Source organism: Clarias gariepinus, chromosome 24, assembly GCF_024256425.1.
Source record: "Clarias gariepinus isolate MV-2021 ecotype Netherlands chromosome 24, CGAR_prim_01v2, whole genome shotgun sequence".
Taxonomy (NCBI): domain Eukaryota; kingdom Metazoa; phylum Chordata; class Actinopteri; order Siluriformes; family Clariidae; genus Clarias; species Clarias gariepinus.
In genome coordinates this window covers 21,877,958-21,899,531 of record NC_071123.1, presented here as the reverse complement: position 1 = coordinate 21,899,531, position 21,574 = coordinate 21,877,958, and the positions used below count along the sequence as shown (strand labels likewise).

Sequence of the window (21,574 nt, the reverse complement as noted above, 5' to 3'; positions counted from 1 at the left end):
TATTTGCTCCATCCAAATAAATTTTTTTTATATATGAGTCACACTTAAATGATTCAGGTCATTAAACCGATTTTAATATTACACAAAGATAACCTGAGTAAATACAAAATGCAGCCTTTAAACGATGATTTCATTTATTAAAGAGAAAATTACTGTTGCCTTAATAATTGAAATCATCATTTAAAAATATTAATTTTGTATTTACCCATTGTCTTTGTGTAATATTACAATTAGTTTAATGATCTCAATCGTTTAAATGTGACAAATAAGCAAACAAAAAAAAGTTTTTTCACTACACTGTAATTATAAATATGATGTAATTAATTTACATTTAATTTACGGTCAAAAATTACTCAGGTGCAGAAAAAGTTTTAGGGATTAGTGATGTAATTGTTAATTTCATTAACCTTAATGACAGGAATTTGCAAAACACTATACAAAACAATGTATTACTAATAATACAGAAGTCTATAGAACAAAAGTTCCAGAGCAGTTCTAAAACACATTCGCGTGGACACTCACCTACACATCGCGTTCGTGTATGATCCAGTCTGAAGCCTGAGTTACACTCACACATGGTACCCAGGTACGAACGAACGCATCGTCCGTTAGCACAGGTGCACTCGTCTGAGTCTTCCTCTGAACTGTCCCTCTCTGACCATGAGAGAGAGAGAGAGAGAGAGAAATGTTCTTTTACCATGGCACATTAAAAAAACGTTTCTTCACGGTTCTGAAATCTGATTGGAGGACTTTACCTGGATTATAACTGAAAGGCGCTAAAAAGTCTGAGTCTCCGTCTGACTCGGTCTCCAGGTGCATCTCACACAGCCTGTTAAAGATCACTGCAACAAAACACACCGAATCTTTGGTCTATATTTTCTTAATAGAGAGAATTTATTTATAAAATTACATATTTCTTTAATTTCACAATTTCCTTTTTTTACTGGTGTGACGTCAGACAGAATAATGAGCTCCTTGGCCATAAGAAGATTCTATGTACTTGGCTTCAATGTACTAATCTTAATTTGTTTAACCTATGAAAACCCATAAAAAAAAATATGCATTATGTAGGAGAACGAAAACATACTTATAGTCTTAATCTGCTTGTTTCTATTAAGAATATCATAGTCACGCACAAACATACAACTAAAAAAAGTTTCTATTTGCTCAACGTGAACTACATGACTAGTTATTTTAAAATATATAGTCCAATGCAAATGCCCCCTTTTTTACCTCAATGCATTTTAAATGAATGCATTCCGAATCTTCTAAATAGATAGATGTGATTGTTTCTCAATTTATCTCGACAGCTCTATTTACAGTATGCCACCAATGACCCTCATCCATTACCGTCTTCAACAAGCTTTCATCAGTGAAACCCTCATCATGCAAGTGGCCACTTAACAGATTTCCAAAGAAGGGGATTCATCATTCTGGGGACATTACATCTGATCAAGTGGTACTTTTTATTCCAGCAAGCTCCAGTTCAATAGTTCTACTAAATGTTTCGATTTAAAATGGCCCTAGCGTGATAGCTTCTGAAAATGCTTCTGCGTGGTTCCTGCACGGAATTCTGCTTAAAATTAAGTCCCAAGAGAAGCTTGCACAAACGTTCCAGTGTTGAAAAAAATAGGTTTCTTAAAATGTTTCAGTTTCTTAAAAAAACTGAAAAGTTCCTGTGATGAAAGCAAAGTTTAAATGTTTTTGTTAAACAAGTTCCTGGAAAGGTTCTTTGATTCCTGAACATCACTAAGGGGGTTCATTCATTCCTGGAAAAGATCATAAGGCCCTGGAAAGCGTCCGGAGGTGAAAACAAACATGGTGTTCTTGAGTTCCCTGCAAGGTTTCGAGGATGCTGAAAGGGTTCCTGTCGTGCCAAGTCCATACCGTGTTTGTCTGAGTTGTGGAAAGGAGGTAGAAAATAATCCAAGGTTTAAAGTTGATGTCCCTGTATTCTTGAGATAATTCTACTGTTTGAGTTCCTAAAAAGGTTACTTAAAAAGATTTGTGTGCTCCTGAAATGGCTTAAAAGGTGGAAACTCTGATAAAGTTGGAACTCATGCAAAGGGTCCTAGGTCCCTATGAAGTAAAACTAGTATAGGTTGGAGATCCTAGAGTTCTTGAAATACCTACCATGATAGAAACATGCCTGATGCTTTCTGGGGAAAGATCATGGATTCCTGTGGTGAGCCATGCCTAGAATGAGCATTCTTATAAAAGGCCCTGTGTACCTGAGGTTACATGGCCATGACATTTCGGTTTCTGTAAAAACTTCTGGTTAACTATAGTCTTAGCACACTTGAGGTTACTGAAAATTTAGAAATGAAGGGGTTGAAAATGTGTTCAAGCACGGTTCATTTCCATTACCCTTAGAGGAAAAGCGAACCCTCTTTTAACTCACCTGAGTTTCTCTGTGGGCAGGTGCGGCACTCAGGGCCCCAGCCATGGCCATAATGGCAGCAGCACTCGGAGTAGGTGACTGCAAGCCCTGGCCGTGGCATGCTGCACATCATATCTTCATCCACTTCTTGAAAACAAACATCTTTATGGGCTGCTGTACGGTCTGAGAGAGAGAGGGAGAGAGAGGGCCGAATGGATGGAAAGAGAAAGTGAGGGCATAGAGAACGAGGGACAGAAACAAGCCGAATATAAAAACAGAGAGGACGGAATGATGAAAAGAAAGAGAAAAGAGTAGAGAAGAGGAAGACAAACACACAATAAACACAAACGTGTCCTATCCTACCAAAGACACAACGATTCACAGCGAAAGACTCGAAGTGAAGCTACTTTAGCACTCGCCCTGAAACCTTTCGGGGCTATACACTGAAACTTGGCAAACTCCTGGACTAAACTGTGCTCTAACTGGCCTGCTTGTGGGGCGAGCAGGGCGGGGCTACCCACCGTCGTAGACGCACTGCTTGAGTGCGGCGCTGAAGGTAAGAGGCTGAGCGCAGATGCAGTGGAAGGAGCCGGGAGTGTTCACACACCTCCCGTTCCTGCAGTATGACGGGTCCAGACACTCATTCACATCTGAAAGGGTCACCACAGACATTACTGGAAAGGAACAGAGAAGTCCGGAGAGAAAGAAAGAGCAGAAGAGAGAGAGAGAGGGAAGAGAGGAGTAATAAAGAGAGAGCGAGAGAGTAAAAAAGAGAGATTGGGGAAATGAGAGAGGAAAAAGAACGAGAAAGAAGCAATCAGAAGCACACAGGTTTGGGTGAGATATGTATCAATATCGTCTCTTATGATACGGGGATACAATATAAGGGACGTAATTCACTTATAGGTTTTCTGTAAATTTAGGGAAGGGGTCTTCATTAACAGAGCTTTGTATCTTTTAGAGGTTAAGCTGCAGTTATTTCCTTCTTTGCAGTGTTTTTTAACAAACTGCTGCTGTATACGAAAAAACTATTTGGGACATGCTGTTATTGGAAAACAGTCTACTTCAGGGCGGTAACAGTAACTCTGGCTGATCACCATCACCCTGTTGTTGATTATTTCCCTACCCCAAAGTGTGTTTTTCTTTACATGAGTTCATAATCCCCGGAAACATCACACACAACCGAATTATCGATTGTGTGCCTTATTCATGGCAAGTTTGTCCTAAATCCACTCACCGGCCTGTTCCTCTGGCGTTACGCAGCTGTTGCGATCAGTCCCAAGGGTCAAGGGTGGCATACAGATGCAGTAGTAGGATTCCTGCGTGTCCACACAGTCCCCGTTTTTACAGTTCGACAGGTCCTGACATTCATTTACCCCTAAAAAGCGACATGAGATAGTTTGCAGTGTACTATTCACTGGTAAAATCAATATACAGAAAAATGTGATGACAGAATTATTGAAGGGACCACTGTAAGGGACCATCTGTAACACATGAGGTGGCATCAAAACGTTTCGAGACTAATTTTGTAACACTCCAACAGATGGCAGCACAAGGCCACATGCACAGGCACAGGGAGCACCGATCATCAAAAGTCTGTGTGCCAAAAGACCTCATCCTGTGTACCTCGGGAGTTGTGCAACTGGATGCAATTCTGACCTTGTGCATTACCACGTCTATTAAACTGAGCAAATCTGCCACAGAGACGCTTGACATGATTCAACACGTTTACGGCGATGCTGCCACAAGTTGTTGCATGCTTCAAGAGTGGAAGGACATTACTGGAAGATGATGAGAAATCAGAAAGACCTTTAACGAGCTCACCCCCCCAAAAATGTCAAAACCATTTAGCAACTTGTGCATGATGATTGTTGAAAAACAATCCACAACATCGCTTCTATTGTCCATGTGGCAATCCTCACGTGTGATTGGAACATGAGCCATGTTTCTGCCAAGTTCGTCCCCAATCTGCTGACCCAAGAGCAGAAGGAACATTGCGTCAAAATCTGCCATTAACTCCGTCAGGATGCTGTGGATGACCCGAACTTTATGTCAGGGATCCTTATTAGTAACAAAACTTGGGTGTAAGGGTACGACCCTGAGACAAGCAACAGTCTTCACAGTGGAAGAGCCCAACATCTCCACGACCAAGAAAGGCAAGCAGGTTCGCAGCTCGACCAAGTGCATACTCATCATCTTTTTGGACATTCATGGCATTGGGCTTCCAGAATTAGTCTCCAAGGGCCAGACCGTCAATAGTGAATTTTACTGACAGGTTTTAAAACGTCTGAGGAAGGACGTACAGAATATTGGTATCATATTTATCGTACTGAGAAAAACAAGTCAGGAGAAACTCCATTACTGCTAGGATAAAGCACTTCTCTGTTTCGTCTCGTAACAACACCTGTGCTTTTATCTTTTTATCAGAATTTATTAATCAGCACCTCACAAACCGCAAACTAGCCAAAAGCGCTGTATTTTCTCCCTCGCACAAACGGATAAAAAATATACCTCAGTATTGATGTATCTGTGATCCCCTCTGTAGCTTATAATCCTCTTGCTGTGGTGGAGATTTATGAACAGCTTACATTCGAAAACACTGGTAGGATGCTTAGTGGAAAGCGTTCAAGACCTGCTACTGCCACCGGTCATTCACATGATTTATGGGATCGGCAGTTAATAATACGGGTCATTACTCAGAGACAGCTAGCAGTAACTCAAAATGGACAACTGCCTCTCTAAACAAATGTGTATATACAGGCACATCCTTCAGCTGCTGGTATTATGGGGAAAATAAAATAATAATTTCCCTTGTTAAAATAAAACGATCTTTAAGAGCTAACTTGCTAGCCAGGAGTGCTTGCTTGCTAGTTAGCCACTGCTAGGCTAGCAGTTTTACCAAGCGATTGCAGAGACACTGTTAATCAGAGCAACATTCCAAGACCACACATATGGAACTCCTTTATTTTTTATTTTTTAAATATATATGTAAAAATACTGCCTAATGAGAAACCTAAATCACAATAAATGACTAAACTACAATGCTAGCATGTACTAGCTGTTTGTCTGTCAGTGGTTAAGATTAGCTAAAATTAAGCACCATGAGATGTTATAAACTGGGGAAAGCTGTTTTCAGACATTGTGTTCTTTGGCTTGACACTACAATTTTGTATTTAACTTAAGGATTAAACAGTTAAAAAGTGATAACAAAAAAACAACAAATGGTTAAATAAAAATGCTAAATCTGTTTGTGCTTTTGACAGATTAGCAGACTAGCGTGTCACACAGTTTTGCAGTAATGACACAGCGCCCCCTGGCGTTTATTTATTTTTAATGAAACAAAAAAGTTATGAAAGAGGGAGAAAAAGCATTTTGTTTTTAACATCCGCTAGCATAGTGTTTTTCTCTGCTAACTCTTTAATGTGTATATAAACTGGACATTAAATTCAGCAAAAATATTTTATAAATCCCCAGTTTTCTCATACAAAACGATTTATTTCGCGCCCCGCCCCCACACACTGTAGCTCCAAATAGAGCCGTACTGAGTCTGCGCACACGCCTCGTTGGCGCAGTAGGCAGCGCGTCAGTCTCATAATCTGAAGGTCGTGAGTTCGAGCCTCACACGGGGCACAAGTTTTTTTTTTTTTGCTTTCTTCCACACTCTTCAACCTTCAACTACTCTTGAACTGTCTTGACACTGCTCTTTATTAAACATTGGCTGTTTTTCCAATCACATTTTTTTCAGTTCCAGCCAAATCTTTCCATCCAAAAGTCTTACATGGATGAAAAATGATTTAGTCCACAAGTAGATTAAAGTAACATTTAGAGGGAAATGAAAATTTTAATCTAAAACAGCTCTTGAGCTTAGATCTGAGCCAGTAAAATCGAAATAATAAACTAAAAAAAAAAAAGGGAGAGAAAAGCCATGTGAATCAAAACCTCATGGAGGTCACAAGTCTTTAATAGCTTTAAAAGTAGACGATCATTCACTTAAAAATTAAAAAAGGTTCTTAAAAATGTTTTTACATCATAGCTGAAAGTGGAAGGAGGCGCGGTGGCTTAATGTATAGCACTATCGCTTCATACCTGACCATACGCTGTTCTGTGACGGTACGTGTAACTGATAAACATATCTCACCTAAATGACCTCAATAACAGGTTTATCCACAATAAATGGCGTAATGATTATTGCTTAGCAACATAACATTTTCAGCTTTGTTTAGCATGTTATTTCAATAAACCTCTTATTATTCTGCACATTATCATGACCGTCATGTTTACAGATTAAATGTGCAAATGATAATATTTGCAAAAAACTATGATAATAAAAGATTTGTTTGGGACATTGTGAATTTTTTTAGACAGTTGATTCTTTAGTGTCTTGGAGTATGATCATATTTAACTAAACACACACACACACACACACATATCACTATCACACCCGTACCTAAGTCTGTAGGCAGGACACACTTCTTTTTAGTGGGGTCCGGAGTCCACGGGTTGTTACAGTTGCAGAAAAAGGAGCCACGTGTGTTCACGCAGTGACCGTTAGTGCACAGAGACTCGTCATGACACTCGTCCACATCTACCGGCACACAAATAAAAAAAATAAAAAAATACATACATACATTTTGTACTATTGCGTCTACGTTAATATCCTTAACCTGTTAGAAACTATAACATTGGTATAATATGACAGCTTTTTATATTCTCACACATCCATTTATTGTGGGAATGCTTTGAAAGAGAGCTTGTACTGCCTCCTATTGGTCAAACTGGTGAATAGCCTGCTTCCAAACATTTCTGTTCTTGGCTTTTTTTTTTTTTTTTTTAACTAGCAAAATATTTGCAGTGTGTGTTTGTGCGTGTGTATAAAAGTGTGAGTGTGTAAGTGTGTGTAAATGCGAGTACCTATACACTCGAGTAGGTTGCTGTCGTAATAGAAACCCTGCTGACAGTAACACTCAAACCCGGGCTGTGTGTTCATGCATCGACCTTCCTTACAGATTTCATTCGCGAACAGAACACATTCGTCTATATCTGAAGGAGAGAAAGAGAGAGAGAACTGTGTCAACAAATCCCACTACAACAGCCAATCTAAATTAGAGATAAAAGGAAATGTGTGTGTGTGTGTGTGTGCGTGTGCGTACCCCTTCGCCCTGGCAGGCCGTAGTCTATCATTCCCTCCTCGTGGTAAAAGCCTCGTCCCATGGGACATAAAGAGTGGTACTCCGCTACATAACACACAACACACACTGGTCATTAGTCACCCATGCTCGCATTACACTTTATATTTCACATTATTATCATGCAAAAGTGTGATTCTGCAAGTGGTGATAATAGAGCGTAACAGCACTTGGACATTTAACTATATGTATCAGTCATTAATTACACTAACTGTCAGTCGCATCATGGGCGTGTAAGAGGAGAGAGCAGCTGCCTGCCAAAACCCACATTCTAAACATCAGTCACAGAAGCACTTTCAACAACAACACACATCTTGGTATCTTATCATCTTGTTGATCCACTTGTCCAGTTAAATAAAAATAAACAAATCATTATCAGTTGAAAATAAGTGGTGTTTGTGGTATTATGGTAGAAAAGCAATACCAGGTTGTGCTGTTGTACTGAATATCAGCACAGCTGTGATATCTTCAGTATTACGACCAACATCACATACTAATACTGATATTTAGTACAACAGCACGACCTTGAGTGTGAAATTGTTTAAATATAAAGTAAACATTAATATATACATATAAATCCACTAGTATGATCTATTGTCTGGATACAGTTGGCATCCACAAACACACACCTACTGCATATATTTCCCTTCTTTTTATTTAATGAACAACTAATAATAAGTTAAATATATATATATATATATATATATATATATATATATATTTTTTTTTTTTTTTTTTTATATATATTTATATATATATATACAAAAAGAAAAAAATATTATATATATATATGTGTGTGTGTTTAAAAATCTGCTTAAAAAATTCAATGCATTAATTATTGCTTAAACTCATACAGTAAGTGTGTCAGTGCAAGTCACGTCTCTGACAGACGGTTGCCATGGAAATATGATCCTTGAATACATTTCTGAGAAAGAAAACAATGCTCAGCTATGCCACGCCCCCTAGGGTTCGTACCTTTAAAAAGCGCTCTGCGTGCAGCTGCACACACGCCTCGTTGGCGCAGTAGGCAGCGCGTCAGTCTCATAATCTGAAGGTCGTGAGTTCGAGCCTCACACGGGGCAGAAAAGTTTTTAACTTTCTTTTCAGCCAAAAATTTATCAAGGCAAATATATATAAATAGTTATAATTATATAACTTATATATATATATATATATATATTCAAGATGTTGTCAGAATTTCCCTTACATTGCTAATGATTAATCCTATATATATATATATATATATATTCCGATAACATCTTGAATATAGACATCTTAATCTAAATAATATTTTTCTTTATTAGGTTAAATGTACTTCTAGACATTTTAAATAGTTCCAATTCTTCTTCTTTGTCTTTCGGCTGTTCCCTTTCAGGGGTCGCCACAGCGAATCATCTGCCTCCATCTAACCCTATCCTCTGCATCCTCTTTTCTCACACCAACTAACTTCATGTCCTCTCTCACTGCATCCATAAATCTCCTCTTTGGTCTTCCTCTAGACCTCCTGCCTGGCAGTTCCAGCCTCAGCAACCTTCTACCGATATATTCACAATCCCTCCTCTGAACATGCCCAAACCACCTCAATCTGGCCTCTCTGACTTTATCTCCAAAACATCTAACGTGGGTTGTCCCTCTGATAAACTCATTTTTAATCCTATCCATCCTTGTCACTCCCAAAGAGAACCTCAACATCTTTAGCTCTGCTACCTCCAACTCTGCCTCCTGTCTTTTCTTCAGCGCCACTGTCTCTAAGCCGTAGAGCATCGCTGGTCTCACCACTGTCCTGTACACCTTTCCTTTCATTCTCGCTGATACTCTTTTATCGCACAACACACCTGACACTTTTCTCCACCCATTCCAACCTGCCTGTACCCGCCTCTTCACCTCCTTTCCACACTCCCCGTTGCTCTGGACCGTTGACCCTAAGTACTTAAAGTCCTGCACCTTCTTTACCTCTGCTCCCTGTAGCCTCACCGATCCTCCTGGGTCCCTCTCATTTACACACATGTATTCCGTCTTGCTGCGGCTAACCTTCATTCCTCTGCTTTCCAGAGCATACCTCCACCTCTCCAAATTTTCCTCCACCTGTTCCCTGCTCTCGCTACAGAGCACAATGTCATCTGCAAACATCATAGTCCATGGGGACTCCTGTCTTACCTAATCTGTCATCCTGTCCATCACCAGAGCAAACAAAAAGGGGCTTAGAGCTGATCCTTGATGCAGACCCACCTCCACCTTAAACTCTCCTGTCACACCTACAGCACATCTTACCACTGTCTTACAGCTCTCATACATGTCCTGCACCACTCTAACATACTTCTCTGCCACTCCAGACTTCCTCATACAATACCACAGCTCCTCTCTTGGCACCCTGTCATACGCTTTCTCTAAATCTAAAAAGACACAATGCAACTCCCTGTTACCTTCTCTGTACTTCTCCGCCAGCATCCTCAAAGCAAATACTGCATCTGATGTACTCTTTCTAGGCATAAAACCATATTGCTGCTCACAAATGCTCACCTCTGCCCTTAACCTAGCTTCCACTACTCTTTCCCACAGCTTCATTGTCTGGCTCATTAGCTTTATACCTCTATAATTGCCACAGCTTTGCACATCTCCCTTGTTCTTAAAAATTGGCACCAATACACTTCTCCTCCATTCCTCTGGAATCCTCTCACTCTCCAAGATCTTGTTAAACAAACTTGTCAAAAACTCTACTGCCACCTCTCCTAAGCACTTCCATACCTCCACAGGTATGTCATCAGGACCAACAGCCTTTCCACTCTTCATCCTCTTCAACGCCCTTCTCACCTCACTTCTACCAATATTTGCTACTTCCTGTTCCCCAACAGTCACCTCTTCTACTCTTTGTTCTCTTTCGTTTTCCTCATTCATCAACTCCTTAAAGTACTCCTTCCATCTTCCCATCACCCTCCTGGCATCTGTCAGTACATTTCCATCTCTATCTTTAATCACTCTAACCTGCTGCACATCCTTCCCATCTCTATCTCTCTGCCTTGCCAACCTGTACAGATCCCCCTCTCCCTCCTTACTGTCTAGCCTAGCATACAAGTCCTCATATGCTCTTTGTTTGGCCTTTGCCACCTCTACCTTCACCTTACTCTGCATCTCCCTGTACACCTGTCTACTCTTTTCAGTCCTCTCAGTGTCCCACTTCTTCTTAGCTAGCCTCTTTCCCTGTATACACTCCTGGACTTCCTCATTCCACCACCAAGTCTCCTTGTCCACTTTCCCCTTACCTGATGATACACCAAGTACCCTCCTACCTGTCTCCCTGATCACATTGGCTGTAGTTGTCCAGTCAACTGAAAGCACCTCCTGACCACCCATAGCCTGTCTCAACTCCTTCCTAAAGACTTCACAACATTCTTCCTTTTTCAGCTTCCACCACTTTGTCCTCTGCTCTGCCTTTGTCCTCTTCGCCTTCCTCACCACCATTGCACACCACCATTCTGTGTTGTCTGGCTACACTCTCCCCTACCAACACTTTGCAGTCACTGATCTCTTTCAGGTTACAACGTCGACACAAGATGTAGTCGACCTGAGTGCTTCTGCCTCCACTCTTATATGTCACCCTATGTTCCTGCCTCTTCTGGAAGAAAGTATTTACCACTGCCATTTCCATCCTCTTTGCAAAGTCCACCACCATCTGTCCTTCTACATTCCTGTCCTGAAGACCAAACCTGCCCATCACATTTTCATCACCTCTGTTCCCTTCCCCAACATGTCCATTGAAGTCTGCACCAATCACCACTCTCTCCCCTCTGGGGATGCTCTGCATCACTTCATCTAACTCACTCCAGAATTTCTCCTTCTCTTTTAACTCACATCCTACCTGTGGGGCATAACCACTAACAACATTGAACATTATCCCTTCAATTTCCAGCTTCAGACTCATCACCCTATCTGATACTCTCTTCACCTCTAGAACATTCCTTACAAACTCCTCTTTTAGAATAACTCCTACTCCATTTCTTTTCCTATCCACACCATGGTAAAACAATTTGAACCCTGATCCTAAGCTTCTAGCCTTGCTCCCTTTCCACCTGGTCTCCTGTACACACAGTATATCCACCTTTCTTCTCTGCATCATATCAACCAACTCTCTTCCCTTCCCTGTCATGGTCCCAACATTCAAAGTCCCCACTATCACTCCTAAACTCTTGCCTTTCCTCTTCTCTCTCTGCTTACGAACACGCCTTCCTCCTCTTCTTCTTCGACCAACAGTAGCCCAATTTCCACCAGCACCCTGTAGGTCAACAGCACCAGTGGCGGTCGTTGTTAACCCGGGCCACGACCGATCCGGTATGGGAATTATATTCTTGATTCGCATCATTGATTTGGCAAATGTTTTACGTCGGATGCCCTTCCTGACACAACCCTCTGCATTTATCCAGACTTGGGACTGGCACAAGAAGACACTGGATTGCGCCCCCCGTGGTTCCAATTGTATGACAGTCATGTTTTTTGTTGTTAATTTATTCAATTAAATTTTTTTTTTTTTTAAAAGCTCGAAATTTATTATTATTATTATTATTATTATTAAAGTCTAAAGCAGGAAAAGCATTGGATCAGGTGGCTAACGCTTCAGGTTGTTAATTTGAAGATTTGAGATTGCAGGTTCAAGTTGCCACACCATCTACCACCTAACCACTCTATTCAGTGCCAGTTTCATTCCTAGTTAGAGAAAATGAGAGGGTTACAAGGGCATCTGGTGTTAAACCTGTGCCATGTTATGTGTGCAGATCAGATAGGAACAGCCAAAAGAGCAACTTTTATCTCAATCTTGAAACGCACTACAGTTTATCTGGAAATAATCTAAAACAGTTTTAAAGCTTGAAATCATTGACTATTCTAAATAGGCTCATAATGAGAAATATTACATACTCTTCCTTTACTCAAGATATACAGTATGTGCCTTCTAAGATATCATTTATGTGCAGTGTATTCAAATGTATTGAACTAAATTGAGCCCAGCTGTTCCTCAACAAACCTTGGAAGAATGCGATGTTTTATAGTCGCTTTGATATGAAGAACACACTGGATTTTTCCGGTCACTCGGGTTCATTTCTGCATGTTTTTAATTTTTATTTTTTTATTTAGTCCATCCCTCTTCATCTGTAATGTATGTAGCTGACTCATCACACATCTGTACATCACTATTTATTGTATATATCTATACACTGTATTTAACAGTAGCATCACATACTCAGTATGTTAGCATAAGAATCTACAATGTAGTATATTCATATAGAAAAAAATATATATAAAAGTTTGGGAACTGTAATTCCTGATGTCCAACAAGAGCGTCAACTTTGGAATTTCTCCTTGGGAACAAAGAGTTCCTTTGCATCCAATTCCATCAATTTCCATACAGATTTTATCCCTTTCTTTTTATCTAATCCCATCCAATCCAATCCAATTCCTTTCCATTCAGTCCTATTTAATCTCATCCATTTCCGTCCTGTTCCACCCATTCCTTTCCCATTATACTTAGCTTAATTCCAAACCATTCCTTTCCATCCAACCCCATCCCATTTCTTTCTATCCAATACCATCCTGTCCGATTTGTTTCCTTTCCATCCAATCCCAACCCATTTATATCCAATTCAATCCCATCCCATTCCAACCAATCCCATTCTTTTCCATCTCAACCCCATCGTATTCATCTACTGTAATCCCACCCCACCCAATCCAGTTCCTTTCTATCCAATCCTATTTAATCTCAACCTTTACGCCCCCTAGGGTTCGTACCTTTAAAAAGCGCCCTGCGTGCAGCTGCACACACGCCTCGTTGGCGCAGTAGGCAGCGCGTCAGTCTCATAATCTGAAGGTCGTGAGTTCGAGCCTCACACGGGGCAGAAAAGTTTTTAACTTTAATTTATTCAGTTCCTTTCTATCCAATCCTATTCAATCTCAACCTTTTCTATCCTATTGCACTCAGTCCTTAACACACTATAACTATAAATTCTATCGCATTCCTTTTTATCCACTTCAATCTAAATCAAATCCTTTCCATCCGGTTCCATCCAATCCCATTACTTTCCATCCAATCCTCTCCCATACCTAAATTTTAGGTTAATCAGCAGTTTAATTAAACACGTTTCTAGACAAGCTAATGGAAAAGACCAGCTTACTTAAACTTTCAAGGAGATTTTACTTTCAGCCCACTGGATGAATCCTGGACAAAGGTGTATCCAAGATGTTAGAGATTTGTCAGGATAGATGGTTCCATATCTGTGGTTTTCAGCCCTGTAATGTCTCCAGGGTGTCTAAATTGTTCTGGTTCATAAACAAAAACCGGGTTTAAACGATCCGCACCCCGATTATTTATTACTGAAGGATTACTGGTAACTGGACCACCAGAAGAAACTACGTTCTGTGGGGGGAAGTTTCAAGAATAAAAGGCTCTACGGCACCAATAAAAACAAAATATTATTGTCCATGATTAAATAATATGGTCAACACTGGTATATTTGGATTACGTTCATGAAATGACTCTGTACTAAGATGTTATGTGTAATAGTTTTTACAGTTACAGAGACCTGTGTTCGCAAATCCAGCTGTGAACCATCTACATTCCTGTTGTCTGATTTACAACAATACGCATTTATGTGAGTCCTTAGGCAACCCCTTGTGTGTGTGTGTCTTTTTCATGTGTGTACTGCATACCGGAGTGATAGACGGGGCAGGGGTAAATCTCACAGTGATCCCCCCAGCCCACTCCTACTGAGCAGCAGCATTCGTGCTTCGTCACATTGGTGGCCAGGACGCTGTCGCAGAACACCGTGTCATCCAGGTTCAGGTAACACTCCTTCTTATTGTCCACATCGAACATCACCTCTGCAGGGGAACACACACACACATACACACACATTTGTTATAGGTAACAAAGTAGGCATGCACACATACAGTCACACAGGCACACACACACACACACACACACACACATACCCTCACAGCTGTGTTTGTCCTCGGACAGAATGAAGCCATCGTCACATACACACACATATCCGCCCGGGATGTTGTCACACACTCCATGGGGTTGGCACAGGCTCCTATCCACCTCACACTCGTCTATGTCTGAAAGAATGAACAAGAACAAGAACAAGAGAAAGAGGAAATAATCTCACCTTTTATTCTGTGTGTAAGCCAAATAAGAGTGTTAATGTATACAATCATACACTGTTTCGTGTGTGTGTGTGTGTGTTATTTTGCAAGTGAGGGAGTACCTTGGCATCTGCGTCCGTTAACCAGCATGTATCCTTTCTGGCACTCGCAGCGGTACGAGCCCATGGTGTTGATGCAGCGCCCCCTCTGGCAGTTCGACGCACGCTCACACTCATTAATATCTGACAAGGAACGAATCAGAAATCACTCACGTCCCTTTGTTTAGTCTTTCATGCTGTTTTAGAAGTACAGAAGAGTGAAAGTGTGAACACTTCCTTTCTATCCTAATCCCGGTCATTAGGGCACAGTGAGGCCGTGACGATCGAGGTGATAATAGTGCGGATGTCAGAAATGTGCAAGGGCCCTCTTGTACTTCATGTCCAGTCATCCCGAGGATGTTTAAAACCTCATGGAAAAATCCTCACACTGGTTGGAATCTGCGGCCAGATTCTGTCCCATACCATCTCATTACATCTCATTACATCAGTGCTATTCCACCCCATTCATTCTCATCCCATTGCGCCCAATTTAACCCAACCTCTTCCCATCCAGTCTCATTCCTTTCCATCCCATTTAACCCCATCCCGTTCCTCTCCATCCTATTCAATCTCGTTCCTTTCCACACTTTATTTAATTCCATTTTAGCCCACTACACTACATGTCTTTTCAGTCCTGTCCCACCCAAGCCCTTTCCATCATGTCATGGTGTGTGTTCATGTTAGCACGCTAGCTGTGCTCACCCTCACAGTGGCTGCCCTCCTGGGTCGGCTGGTATCCAGGGTAACACTGGCACTGAAACGAGCCTTCTGTGTTTATGCAGCGTCCGTTCGCACACAAACGGTTGTCCTGGCACTCATTAATATCTGGTAGCACACGCACACACACACACACACACACATAATTAGAGCGCAATAATGAATGTAAATGTCCACTAAACTGTTAACTAGAGGAAAGCTGCTGACCTCGGCAGCCCTTGCTGTCAGCCTCGGGCAGGAAGCCCTCGTTACACAGACACCGGTACGTCCCAGGTAAGTTCTCACACCGGCCGTTCATACACACTCCTCTCTTCTGACACTCGTTCACATCTGTGTGTGTGTTACAGAGAAAAAGAGTGGGCGGAGTTTAAGACAGGTAAGTGCAAACAGCGTGAGGGTGTACGTTTGAAAGAAATAGAGTAGGCGGGGCATAACAACATAACGAAGGAGGGGCTTGACAACAGAATGACAGAATGAAGGAGGAGCTTGACAACACAATGGGGGAGGGGATTGACAACCCAATGACACACAGACTCATTGAGAGAGGGGCTTGGAAAAACAATGAGGAATGGGTTTGTCAAACCGATTACACAATGAGGGAGGGGCTTGTCAACACAATGACACAAGGAGGGAGGGGCTTGGCAACAGAATGACACGATGGGGACTTGACAACTGGATGACACAATGGGGGAGGGGCTTGGCAACCGAATGACACAATGAGGGAGGGGCTTGGCAACACTGTCACAATGAGGGAGGGGCTTGGCAACCGAATGACACAATGGGGGAGGGGCTTGGCAACACTGTCACAATGAGGGAGGGGCTTGGCAACCGAATGACACAATGGGGGAGGGGCTTGGCAACACTGTCACAATGGGGGAGGGGCTTGGCAACACAATGACGAAATGAGGGAGGGACATGACAACAGAATTACATAATGAGGGAGGGGCTTGGTAACACACCGACTCATCGAGGGAGGGGCTTGAAAAAACAATGAGGAATGGGTTTGTCAACCCGATTACACAATGAGGGAGGGGCTTGGCAACACAATGACAAAATGAGGGAGGGACCTGACAACAAAATGACACAATGGGGGAGGGGCTTGGCAACAGAATGACACGATGGGGACTTGACAACTGGATGACACAATGGGGGAGGGGCTTGGCAACGCAATGACACAATGAAGGAGGGGTTTTACAACACAATGACTCAATGAAGGAGGGGCCTGACAACACTGTCACAATGAGGGAGGGGCTTGGCAACACAATGATACAACGAGGGAGGGGCTTGGCAACACAAATACGCAAGGAGGGAGGGGCTTGGCAACAGAATGACACACTGAGGGAGGGGCTTGGCAACACAAATACGCAAGGAGGGAGGGGCTTGGCAACAGAATGACACACTGAGGGAGGGGCTTGGCAACACAAATACGCAAGGAGGGAGGGGCTTGGCAACAGAATGACACAATGGGGACTTGACAACTGGATGACACAATGGGGGAGGGGCTTGGCAACACAATGACGAAATGAGGGAGGGGCTTGAGGACACTATATAAGAAAAGCTTAAGGATAGAATGTGAATATTGCTGGTTTGATCTGTGTGTGTGCGCGTGTGTGTGTGTGTGTGTGTGTGCGTGTGTGTGTGTGTTAAATCTGAACTCCCCAGGTGGAGATCCCTGTTATGATGCTGCTTTAATCATGACTTTAAAGCCCCGCAGGGGAAATAAAAGTCCCGAGCACTCTGCAATCTGCCTAATGAGAAACATTCCCATCATTACCCTGAACACTGACTCATTATTGTGCTCCGAGGGAGCGTGTGTGTGCGTGCACTTACCGTAACACACTCCTCCCTGCACCTTGTGTCCTGGCTGGCAGGGAATACACTCGTACGATCCTACTGTGTTCTCACACTGTGCATCGGGACACGCAGAAGGGTCCAGGCACTCATTAATATCTAAGAAGGAGATGGAGAGATGTGTCGTTGCAGAATACACGCAATGTAACGTGCGTGTGAGTGTGCGTGTGTGAGTGTGTGTGTGTGTGTGATTACCTTCACACACAGGTTGTCTTCGTGACTTGCTCCTGAAACCCGACAGGCAGTCGCACTTATAGGAGCCGGGCAGGTTCACGCAGTGTCCTCCGATCCCGCAGATATCCGGCATAGAGCACTCGTTTATATCTGACAGCGGCAAACAAAAGAATGACTTCATGACGAATAAAACACTGCATGGCATGCTGTAGCAGGAAAAAGATCAACAGTGGATTATGATTGTCTTCAAATTAAACCCCTGACACTGGAGACTCCTTCCCCGAATATTAAGGAAACACCTCCTGAGAGAGAACGGCACCATGCGAGGGGTTACACGGCACTGAGCAGCTGCTCACGAGTCGCTCACCCACGCAGCGCGGCTTCACGTGATGTCCTATCAGCTGGTTGCCGGGGTGACAGTTGCAGCGGTACGAGCCGACGGTATTGATGCAGGTGCCCCGGCCGTGACCACACGGCTCCCAGTCACACTCGTTCTCATCTGCACACACACACACACACACACACACACACACACACACCAAAATTAACATTCATCTTTGACACATGGGTCCACAAACACAGGGAACCGATCAGACCAATAAAGAGATCAGACGACAGGCGAACAGATCCACACAGACAGGACAGACACACAGACAGACAGATGAAAAGATACAAAGAAATATAAAGAGACGGATAAACCAGCAGACAGGCAAACAAGGAGAGTGACAGGTGAGCATGCAGACAGATAAACAGACAGACAAAAAAAGACAGACCTATGAACAGACAGAATAGCAAAGGAGCACACCGACAGATGAGCAGATGGATACAGAGAGACAGACAGATGAGCAGACAGACAGATGAGCAGACAGAACATTAAAGAATCAAAAAGATAAACAGACAGATGAACAGACAGAAAAGCAGAGAGACAGACATATAAACAGACAGTTAAGCAGAAAAACAGATGCACAGTAAAGAGACAAACAGATGAGCAGACAGACAGATGAGCAGATGGATGGATGAAAAGACAGACAGACAGATGAACAGAAAGACAAGCAGACAGACGGATGAGCAGACACAGATTAAAGGACAAGACAGACGAACAGACAGACAGGTGAGCAGACAGACACACAGACAGACACATAGACAGATAGTTAAACAGACAGACAGGTGAGCAGACAGACAGGTGAGCAGACAGATACACAGACAGACACACAGACAGATAGTTAAACAGACAGACAGGTGAGCAGACAGACACACAGACAGACACACAGACAGATAGTTGAACAGACAGGTGAGCAGACAGATACACAGACAGATAGTTGAACAGACAGACAGGTGAGCAGACAGACTGGTGAGCAGACAGATACACAGACAGATAGTTGAACAGACAGATAGTTGAACAGACAGACAGGTGAGCAGACAGACTGGTGAGCAGACAGACACACAGACAGATAGTTGAACAGACAGACAGGTGAGCAGACAGACACACAGACAGATAGTTGAACAGACAAACAGGTGAGCAGACAGACACACAGACAGATAGTTGAACAGACAGACAGGTGAGCAGACAGACAGGTGAGCAGACAGACACACAGACAGATAGTTGAACAGACAGACAGGTGAGCAGACAGACTGGTGAGCAGACAGATACACAGACAGATAGTTGAACAGACAGACAGGTGAGCAGACAGACATCCTCTGGAGTGATTTATACTCTAGATGTTATGATATTTCTCATGTACACGTAAGTGTGTGTTGTCAACCAATCAGAATATGTGTGTGTGTGTGTGTGTGTGTGTGTGTGTGTGTGTGTGTGTGTGTGTGTACTCACCTACGCAGCTCTTCTTCTGGGTGTGAGGACGGTATCCAGCCTTACACTGACATGTGAAACCGTTATGTGTGTTGATACACTCTCCATGACCACAGATGTTCCTGTTGAGCTTGCACTCGTCTACCGCTGTAAAACACACACACACACACACACACACACACACACACACACACACACACACACACACACACTCTCATAAACCGAAAACAGTACAATAAAGAATTCAGTTCCAGTTTTTATTCAGTGTTTCTCAAAACCTTGCATGAAAAGGAAATGTTTAGGTGATGCCTTGCAATAAACAACAAACCAACAAACAAATATACAAATGTATAAATAGTTCAATTTATTTGTGTTAAAGGGTTCATGGAAGTTAAACTAAATAATAAAATAAAGAAACAATACAGATGTTTCGTTAACTTGTTACCCAGGGCGCTCACAGTGCAGCTGATTTACCTAGAGCCACGCCCTCCTAGAGCCACGCCCTTCTAGAGCCACGCCCTTCTAGAGCTACACCCACATAGAGCCACGCCCCCTAGAGCTACGCCCCCATAGAGCCACGCCCACCTAGAGCTTTAAGCGGAAGCCCTGACTAGATGGCGGAAAATGGAACAAAGGCGTTGCTCTCAAGCGAGGATAAATATTCCTGACTGAGTCGAGTTTCAGTAGCGTTAAGTGCTTTTAGACAGAACCCTGATGTGTCTCTCCGTCTCTCTGAGCCTCAAATCACACTCAGGTGTTCGCTTTGATTCACGTCCAAGGAATTCGTTTGTAGTCAGAAAGAGTTTCGACTATCCAACACCAGTGTGTTTCTGATGTTCGTCTTTATTCGTTCGTTCGTTCGTTATTTTATTTCTTTTTCTCGTGCTACACTTGTCACACTCGCGCTATTCTATAACGTGAGGTGTGGTGTGATGTGTTGCCATGGAACTCACGCGAGACCTGCGTCTGCGCCACCGCCAGCATCTCTTTCTCCGGAAGAATGTGGATTATGGGACGCGTCGTCGGCTTGGGAATGAGGACTAAACAAAAAGACCAAAAAAAAAGAGGGTAATCGATAATTAAGAAAAGAACATGATCAGCGACAGAGTGATGTGACGAAGCAAAGTTAGCGTTAAAACCGAAAAAACAAGCACAAAAAAACAAAAAAAATATATAAAAAAAAAATAACAGACAACAGAAATGCAGAAAAAAATGAAGGAAAACAGATGAGAGACGTGTGTCCACCTGGGACGCGAGTGCTCATCGGCTGGACCTGCGGGGGCGTGGTCAGGAGCACTTCCTGTTAGGAAGAATTATAGCAATCAGGCATTAAAGAGGAAAAAGACTTATATTGATTAATGCGTGTGTCAGTTCTTCCTGTGTCAAAACGTGTTAAGGATCTTACCGGCAGTTTGACCTCTGTAGAGAAAAAAAAAGAAGATGTAGAAAAAGTTTGAGAAAAGATGAAAGCCTTTTTAAACATGTAACAATCATAATATTTCAAAGACGTTTGGCGAAGTCACATCATAACGGTGCAAATAAGCTCCACCCCCGACTCCTGTCGCACCACATTAGAGCTGCTTAACTCCGCCCCCTTTTCCTTTCAAGCAAACTTTGCTTTAATGCTGACACACCGAGCTGTTTTTGATTGTCATGATTCTTTTGTGCGGCAATTAATGGATTACCACACTGGCTCTAAAATCGTTTCTTAATTTTTTTTTAATATATATATATATATATATATATATATATATTTTTTTTTTTTCTCCAATTTTCATAGCCAATTCCTCCCCTTCACTAGGGGGCTCCCACATTAAAGCTACTACTACCACTCAGCCGGGAGGGCCGAAGACTATCACGTGTTACCTCTGAACTGCGTGGCGTCAGCCGACCGCATCTTTTCGAACTGCTTGCTCACGCACCGTTAGGGGCTAGCCGCTCCTTCCGCGTGCGCGAGCTTACAGACTGTAGAGCCGTGATTAATGTGGGAGCGCGAGTACCTCTCATCCCTCCCCCCTGAGAGAGCTCGGCCAATCAGCTCTCTCTAGACCTCCGGCTGCGGGAGGTTACAGCATCACCCGGGAATAGAACCAGCGATGATAGGGCGAGCACTTTACCACTGCGCCACTCGGAGGCCCTAAAATCGTTTCTTAATTTGAACTTATACATCTTTGCGTTTTAAATTTTAAAATGTCACTGTTCCTCTTTAATCCTGTAACAAAATCTA

At 42.6% G+C, this 21,574-nt stretch overlaps 1 protein-coding gene and 3 non-coding genes across 7 annotated transcripts in view; 3 read left to right on the top strand and 1 right to left on the bottom strand.

Annotated features, from left to right (window-relative positions):
- ltbp3 (latent transforming growth factor beta binding protein 3) overlaps positions 1 to 21,574 on the bottom strand; it is a 52,348-nt gene that overhangs the window by 1,772 nt on the left and 29,002 nt on the right. For 2 of the 4 annotated variants that reach the window (XM_053485121.1, XM_053485120.1), the window contains exons 10-29: positions 20,753 to 20,766; positions 20,593 to 20,647; positions 20,301 to 20,387; positions 19,369 to 19,494; positions 17,905 to 18,036; positions 17,559 to 17,687; positions 17,343 to 17,462; positions 15,720 to 15,842; positions 15,498 to 15,620; positions 14,820 to 14,939; positions 14,542 to 14,670; positions 14,260 to 14,430; positions 7,531 to 7,614; positions 7,292 to 7,420; positions 6,828 to 6,965; positions 3,618 to 3,758; positions 2,902 to 3,054; positions 2,402 to 2,563; positions 756 to 842; positions 523 to 654 (exon numbers count right to left, since the gene is read on the bottom strand). In XM_053485121.1, the coding sequence (XP_053341096.1) occupies positions 523 to 654; positions 756 to 842; positions 2,402 to 2,563; positions 2,902 to 3,054; positions 3,618 to 3,758; positions 6,828 to 6,965; positions 7,292 to 7,420; positions 7,531 to 7,614; positions 14,260 to 14,430; positions 14,542 to 14,670; positions 14,820 to 14,939; positions 15,498 to 15,620; positions 15,720 to 15,842; positions 17,343 to 17,462; positions 17,559 to 17,687; positions 17,905 to 18,036; positions 19,369 to 19,494; positions 20,301 to 20,387; positions 20,593 to 20,647; positions 20,753 to 20,766 (2,355 nt within the window). The remainder of the gene's footprint in view (positions 1 to 522; positions 655 to 755; positions 843 to 2,401; positions 2,564 to 2,901; positions 3,055 to 3,617; positions 3,759 to 6,827; positions 6,966 to 7,291; positions 7,421 to 7,530; positions 7,615 to 14,259; positions 14,431 to 14,541; positions 14,671 to 14,819; positions 14,940 to 15,497; positions 15,621 to 15,719; positions 15,843 to 17,342; positions 17,463 to 17,558; positions 17,688 to 17,904; positions 18,037 to 19,368; positions 19,495 to 20,300; positions 20,388 to 20,592; positions 20,648 to 20,752; positions 20,767 to 21,574) is intronic. The other 2 variants (XM_053485122.1, XM_053485123.1) reach the window with 2 other exon arrangements.
- trnam-cau (transfer RNA methionine (anticodon CAU)) lies at positions 5,938 to 6,010 on the top strand. The gene has a single exon. It is a non-coding gene; the product is annotated as a tRNA-Met (tRNA).
- trnam-cau (transfer RNA methionine (anticodon CAU)) lies at positions 8,576 to 8,648 on the top strand. The gene has a single exon. It is a non-coding gene; the product is annotated as a tRNA-Met (tRNA).
- trnam-cau (transfer RNA methionine (anticodon CAU)) lies at positions 13,376 to 13,448 on the top strand. Its single transcript has one exon. It is a non-coding gene; the product is annotated as a tRNA-Met (tRNA).